We start from the raw sequence: 7,897 nt of genomic DNA on the forward strand, positions 1-7,897 counted from the left end.
TTATTTCAATTTACTTTGAAGTTTCATAGTAAACGATTGAAAGCTTCAAAAAAATATATCACGTATTCGTTAAACAACAAACTGGCAATTTTTACTAACCAGACTCGCAAGTAAAATTGCTTCTTCTTTGCTGCCATTGTACACATAACAAGTTTGGGCAATGCTTACACATTTTTTTACTGTATATCTGTGGATAGATATTTCCATAGAGAATAATAATGTAAACTGGTCTTCATTCCTGTCTATTCTGGCTTTAATCTGTGGTATAATTACATCTGTTCTTTGGAATTATTTATTTGGATATAACATGAATTGTGGCACAAATATCTGAAAACAAGGTCTTTACGCCTAGAAATTACATAGCTTGTGCAGTCTATCGTGTATTTATATATATGAAACATTAAATATGAGTTTTTCTATCGATGAAGTGAATTTCCTCGTCTATCGTTATTTACAAGAATCAGGTATATAGTTGTTCATTCAATAATTCTATTACAACACTTAAATCTTCTTTTATTTTCAAATTTAGACTCAATTCTTTACTATAATATTTATGTTTTGCTTTGCAGGTTTCCATCATTCGGCTTACACGTTTGGTATAGAATCTCATATTTCTCAAAGCAATATTAATGGTGCCCTCGTTCCACCGGCGGCATTGCTTAACATTCTCCAAAAAGGATTGTTATATACAGAGGCAGAAATAACGATTGGTGAAAATGGTATAAATCCATACTAAAATGTAATAATGTCTACCTATGTTCCTTTATTTAAAAATAATTTTTATAGGTACTGAAACAAGACTTACCGAAAGCTTGAGTTTAATTGATGCAGTCACTCCTGATATAGTTGCTGCTCGACAAAATGCACACAATGCTCAGAAACAAGCTATTAAAGAACCAGGTTCAGGTGGAGAGCAGAATGGTGTTGATGTATGTATGAAATTAATTCTTGAATTAATATTAATTATTTGATTTGTGACTTAATGGAATCATTTCTTATATCTTTCATAGCACAAATAATCATACTGAAATGTGAGCGATAGGAATCAAGGCATTTAAAACTAATTAGGTGTAAAAAGAGTTAAAAAAAAACAATTAAGCACTTAAAAAGGCCCTTCTCATGTTAAAAATTAGGATCTCTTCCTAAAGAGCTTGATTTAGAGAGTGTTTACAAGCATACTAAATCATTAAATAAATATAAACCTGATTGAATTTATTATGCAACTGAATATGGTTGATTAGTTTTAGCAATTAATACAAATTAGTAGGACCAGTATTTTTATTAGTTTTTTCATAAGGTTATGGTAAAAAGGCATTTTTTTAAATAAATTGCTTTCTTCATTTCTTTTTTTTTTTCTTGAAAATTTGTATAGGGCCTATAGGAACTCCTGGTCAAAAGACAGTCAGTGGTTTTTAAATAATTCTTGGTCCTAACATTACCTTAAATTAATTGGAACTCTGAATATCTCAGGCTACTAAAGCTGTAATTTGGTCAAGTTTAAGCTATTACATCATCGTAATTACTTATAATTGTCTCAAATATTTCAATTGCTTTTTGTAATAATGTATAAATATAATGATTTTTGTTATAATATATAAATATTATGATGATGATAAATCAAAAGACAAGTAGGTTCTTAACATTGAATTTTACTGCAATTCTATTTCCCTTACATATTATCTATTTGGCTAATTTAATGTGAATTTCATATGAATATGCTTAGTTCTACATCTTATATTATCATATATTATTTATAGGGTGCGCCATGCAATGCTGCTGCAACACCAGGAAGTGCACCAACACCAAGTGCTCCAGAGAATATGGATGTTGATCAATCAATAGAAATCCCTGCTAGTAAAGCAACTGTTTTGAGTGGTCATGAATCTGAAGTGTTCATATGTGCGTGGAATCCCAGCACAGATTTATTAGCAAGTGGTTCTGGAGACAGTACAGCAAGGTAATATTCCTAATACATTTAAGATAAATAATGAGCATAGACAATATTAATAGTTAAATGATGCTTTATATTAGAATGTAAACATAAATAATAAATTTAAATTTGTGAACATTACAAAAATTCAGTTTTAAGCAATTAATTTTGTGACAAGGAATTATTTTAAAAAATTAACAAAAAAATAGAATAGTTTTGTTTAAATATAGACATCCTTACAAACATATGAATACAATACAGCAAGTCATGTACAATTTACATTTAATTGCAGTGGCATCCAACACTAGGCATAGTTCCAACACAAAAATTAAAATGTTCCTGATTACAATGTGACTATATACTTACTTCAAAATAAATTGATTTTTCAGGATATGGGATATGTCAGACAATCCTGCAACTACACCAAATCAACTGGTATTAAGACATTGTATACAAAAAGGAGGAGCAGAAGTACCTAGCAATAAAGATGTAACTTCTCTGGATTGGAATGTACTTATTATATTTATTTTCAAAATAATTTATATACTACAACATTGAAATACAAATAAAAACAATTTGTATTCATACATTAAAAAAATTATTTAAATACTCAATATTTTTATCTAATTCAAAATTTTATTTGGAAATTTATTTTAGTGCGATGGCAACCTTTTGGCAACTGGATCATATGATGGTTATGCCAGAATTTGGACTACTGATGGTACTTTGGCCTCTACACTTGGACAACACAAGGGTCCTATATTCGCATTAAAATGGAATAAAAGAGGAAATTACATTTTAAGTGCAGGTGTAAGTGTTAAAATATGTAGAAATAATAATTTAGTGATCCTTATATTTATTAACACCGACCAAAATGCTCATAATGTGTTGGTGGTGGTAGTTTCTGAATTAATAGCAATATCTCCGAAAAATTGTGTGCCTACCGTAACATGAAAAGTTTAGTTTGAAAAGTCACACTGCTTATTACAATTACAAATTTTAAAAAATATTCCTAATGTATTAGATGGTGTTTTTTTTGTATGCATGACATAAATATTTGGATTGATATTCTCTAACCCTATTTCCAAATAAATATGATTTTCAGCTTTAAATACAAAATTTTCATAATTAAATTTTTATCACAGTTAATTAGAACAGTTTTATAAAAACCATTTTGCACACTAATATCAGAAAAACATTAATGTAGCACATCTTTGATTCATTTAAAGTAGCTGTTGCATTTAAATCACGAATTTCATATTTTGGATACTTAAGACTGACAAATGAGTGTAATTGTAGCTTGTGTCACTACTAATTAGTAAAGTAATATCATTTCAGGTTGATAAAACTACCATTATCTGGGACGCAGCATCCGGCCAATGCACACAACAATTTTCTTTTCACTCAGCTCCTGCCCTTGATGTTGATTGGCAGACAAATAATTCATTTGCATCTTGTTCAACAGACCAATGTATTCATGTTTGTAGATTGCATGTGGATAAACCAATCAAAAGTTTTCAAGGACACACGGTAAGTTTTTAGCTAATCTTTATTATTTAAACTACATTAGTAGTACCTTTATATAAGGTGGAATATTTTACTTATTTATTGTTGAACTTATTTTGGATATTCACATATGATTTACAGAATGAAGTTAATGCAATTAAATGGGATCCTCAAGGGCAGCTACTAGCCTCCTGTTCAGATGACAAGACTTTGAAGATCTGGTCCATGAAGCAAGATACATGTGTCCATGATTTGGAAGCACATTCAAAAGAAATATACACAATAAAATGGTCTCCAACAGGACCAGGTACACAGAATCCTAATATGAATTTGATTCTTGCAAGTGCATCATTTGATTCCACTGTACGCCTATGGGATGTTGAAAGAGGTGTATGTATACATACACTAACAAAACATACAGAACCTGTCTACAGTGTTGCTTTTTCACCTGATGGCAAATTTCTTGCAAGTGGATCATTTGATAAGTGTGTTCATATATGGTCAACTCAAACAGGTGGTCTTGTCCATTCATATAAAGGAACAGGAGGTATTTTTGAAGTCTGCTGGAATTCACGAGGCACTAAGGTCGGTGCGAGTGCTAGTGACGGTAATGTTTTTGTCTTGGACCTGCGTAAACTATAACAGTTACAGGATGTAAATTATTAAAGGTTATATTGACCTTTAATTTTTTACACCATTACTTACACAAGGATTTATTCCCGACTCTTATCTGTATAGGTCTAGTATTAATCACTTTAAATATATTTAATCAGTAAGTCGATATTACAGGCAATCAAGGTTTTGGTTTTGTTTTGTTACATTTTCTACATATAATGGCACAAGATTTGTTTTCATGTCCAATATATATAAAAAGCATGTATGTTAACATTAGCACAATCAGAATGTTTTAATAAATAGGTTTTTCATATTTGAAAAAAAAAATCATTACACAAATTGTGAAAATGTTTAAAAATGTGAGTTTTTATTATAATTTTAGTTGAAACATAATGCAACACTTATATAAGCTAAGAAAATATGTAAACACATTGTGGAATTATAAGGCATTGGTAAAACGTAATGTGAGGCTACGAGCGCACTATGTGCATTTTATAGTCCCAAAGTGTTATATTCTGCTTGCAAATTCTTGACTTGAGTTAGATAAAGGATTTCAATTCACAAAATTATGAACGATTATTAGCAAGCAAAAACTGATAACTTTTTATGACAAAAAAACATAATAAAGGGGATTGCAATTATGAAACAGAAAAATTTTAACCTTAATACAGACATAGTAACTGTACTTACTAATGCGTTTTATGCGTAATTTTATAATGCTCTTTTTAATTGACAACTTTTTGCACACCTTGTATTTATATAGATGTATTTAGAATTTTTAGAAATGGTAGGAACAAATAATTACTTGTTAACTACATTTATGAAGATAGTAATTATAATTAATATAATTTAATTCAACCTAAATAGAATCTTCTAAATATTTCAAACATTATCTTATAAAGTTATCAAATTAGTTATTTTATAATTAAGGATAACAAAAATTTAGGTGCGTGAACAAAATTATTAATAATGGAAATAATAGGAAAAAGTAATGTCAATGTGCTTTGTTTTTAAAAGTTTAATGTAATAAGTTTTTATTAGATACAAGATGATATGGTATGCCACTGTGCTGGTAAAAGACAAATATATAATTTGCTAAATTAAAGGTTTTTATATTACCTATTTGCCACTATACTTCATCAAATAAAAAAACAAAGGTACATATACAAGTAAGTATTCTTTTCCTAAGGTTTATATGTTATTATAACAGCATTTTTTTGCTTAAAAGATAGGCAATCTGCATAGTCGAAAGTAATTAGTTTTATATAAGATTATAATACTTTCACAGTAAAAGACTTATATAAGAATGAAGCTTTACATTACTTTTAAGTTATTGCTAAACATACATTGCTATATTTTGGTTTGTGAAGTCTCCAAATAACACTACAAGTTATAAACTATACTACATATAAGCTAGACAGATTTTACATAGAACTCTGAAACTGCACTTGTAAGCAAGTGCAAAGAACAGGTTTCCGAGATTATAGTGGATGTCAGTAGTAAAAAGAACATTGACATAAGATCGATAGATAGCATTTGTAACATACAATCTTAATTCTATTTGTAAAATTAGTATTATTGAGTACTTACTGAAGTTCTCCAACCATTTTACTTGAGTAAATACATGTATTCAAAATATTCTTTATTTGAACAAAAGTATGCTTTAAATGTAATCATTTCTTATTATTTATAGTATTTCAATTGTTAAAGTGCATGTATATCAGCTTTGTTAACCTTGTCTGATTGTGTTTAATTTAAAGTATGTCATTTCTTTTTTCATTAAATACTACAAATTGATTTGAGTTACAAATAACTATTTGTTCGTCATAATTTCATTTTATCAAGATTGATAGAAAATCTTATTTACTGTATGAATTGTTGCGAGAGTTGATAGTCATTGAAGACATAGCTATGGACAATTTAGCATGTTCCAGTGGACCCCCTACCGCTACATTTTCACTTCATTTTACTTTCTTTCTTTAACTTTACAAAAAAGTAAGATTGGATTCAACTTTGGACATTCGAGTTACATCTCAGTTCCAACCATGAATTAATAGTTTACGAAAGATTGCAAATGCACACACCACAAGTTGTATTTCATTCCTATGTATGTCTAAGAAACCATTGAATAAGTAAATTTATACAAGTAACAATAGCTGAATTTCTTAAAAATATTATCTGCTTTTATTAATACATAAAATAAACTTTGTTCTTATGTAGGTTAAATCTTTTGCAGTTGCATGTTGGGTTTTGCTTGATGTAATGTCTTTTGCAGTATTAAATTCACGCTGTTGTATTATATATGGCTAAATTAATGGGCTCTGAAGATTTACAAGTAGTTTCTAAAAGTTATTTCAATGTAATTAAAAAGAACAAAATGTTAAAAATAGTTTATGTCATAGGTCTTTTGTATGCTAACAAGTTTTCATGACTGTACAGTGAATGCAGCTTTTCATACATGAATTTAAAAAAAAATAACAAGTTGTCATATTGTCCTTTATAAGGAATACAAGTAGTATCATTTTCATGTGGTTCATGGATTGGATATGATAAAACAAGATTTGATTTGTAAGATTCACTGCGTCCCCATGCACATAAATGCAACTCTAAAAGAAGTTGGTGTAAAGCTTCAATTGTTGATAGGTACCACCGAGGACTTCCTTTTTGATGTCTCCAAAATTGAGATGCTCTCTGTTGTAAAACTATTTTTGGTATTTTTTTCAATCTTTCATCAGCAAATATACCTCGGCTTTGATTCCATGTACTATCTATTAAAATAACACGGTCAATAGGTAATTTTGTAACATGATAAATATCTTGATAGTCATCTTTATCAAAGGTCCTTGTCATTAATGTTCCTACGTTATATCCTGGAGGTAATTGTGAAAGCACTTTTTGACAGTATGTCTCTGTGGATTTTTTACTGCAAAATAATTGTCGAACCGAAATAGCTTCAGTACCAGGGTAGAGTAAAACAGTTCTTCCGTCATCAATTCTATATTCAGGTATATCAGGGTATGTATATACTTGAACTTCTCCAGGAGATAAAACAGCTGCATGAGCTGCAGTACTTTTACCATCGATTTCTCTTTTGTGCTTTATAATGTCAACCTTAATTGGTAACTAAAAAATAAAAAAATCAAATAATAAGAGGCAAAAAATGCAATAAAATGCAACAACATACAAAAAAGTCCTACTTTACACATAGGGATGTGTCCAACGAGCTGAGAAACTGGCAAAAAACAAGTGTAACAAAAATACATTCGAGATTTGCCGCAACTTAGACATGAGCTTCGTGCCTCGATCTTGTCAAGCATTTCTGCATTTGTTATTAAAAGACCTTCAAAAGGATTTCCAATGATTTTTCTGGCTTCTGGACTTTTAGGGTTCATTTTAAATGCAATAAATATTGAATACAAATAATAACCGTATCGTAAGTTGAACACACCGTAAGACTTTAAATTAAAATTAACAAAATAATAATAAAACAAGTGTGAGCTGTTTGATGTTAATTCAGGCGTGCTGTTGAAACGTATATTGCATTTAATTAATAAAAGTTATAAATATAACAATAATGACTGTAATGACAATGTTTCAAAATCATACCTTATTAGTAACTTCGGCACTTTCCGCCGATGTAGAAGCTAAAATTATATAAAATATAGTTACTAGTTTATTAAAAAAATATATCATTAACAGAATCTTCTGTTTTTTTAAAACAGTAATTTGTTAAAATTAATAATTATTTATTAGTACGAATGAAAGTTATAATTTAAAGCGGTTTTATATCAAAAATATGAAATGGAAAGAATTCATTTTTCAATGATTAATTTTTGTACTTTTGAT

The 7,897-nt window shown here is 29.0% G+C and overlaps 2 protein-coding genes across 2 annotated transcripts; one reads left to right on the forward strand and one right to left on the reverse strand.

The window, feature by feature from the left end:
* Positions 1-252: 252 nt before the first annotated feature.
* ebi (transducin beta like ebi) lies at positions 253-5,118 on the forward strand. The gene is made up of 8 exons (XM_068772248.1): positions 253-464; positions 570-719; positions 787-929; positions 1,758-1,957; positions 2,320-2,440; positions 2,588-2,740; positions 3,269-3,460; positions 3,578-5,118. Exons 1-8 carry the CDS (start codon positions 407-409, stop codon positions 4,076-4,078), a joined length of 1,518 nt encoding a protein of 505 aa, XP_068628349.1. The 5' UTR covers positions 253-406; the 3' UTR covers positions 4,079-5,118.
* A 1,207-nt stretch (positions 5,119-6,325) lies between these two features.
* On the reverse strand, positions 6,326-7,628 carry LOC137929350 (tRNA-uridine aminocarboxypropyltransferase 1). Its single transcript, XM_068772249.1, has 2 exons — positions 7,249-7,628; positions 6,326-7,174 (listed from the first exon to the last, which is right to left on the reverse strand). The coding sequence occupies exons 1-2, from the start codon at positions 7,441-7,443 to the stop codon at positions 6,443-6,445; spliced, it is 927 nt and encodes a 308-aa protein (XP_068628350.1). The 5' UTR covers positions 7,444-7,628; the 3' UTR covers positions 6,326-6,442.
* Positions 7,629-7,897: the final 269 nt, after the last annotated feature.

The sequence above is a fragment of the Battus philenor genome, unplaced genomic scaffold (assembly GCF_028537555.1).
Source record: "Battus philenor isolate CCGP_79_NKW_IND1 unplaced genomic scaffold, ilBatPhil1.0.hap1 SCAF_5, whole genome shotgun sequence".
Lineage (NCBI taxonomy): Eukaryota > Metazoa > Arthropoda > Insecta > Lepidoptera > Papilionidae > Battus > Battus philenor.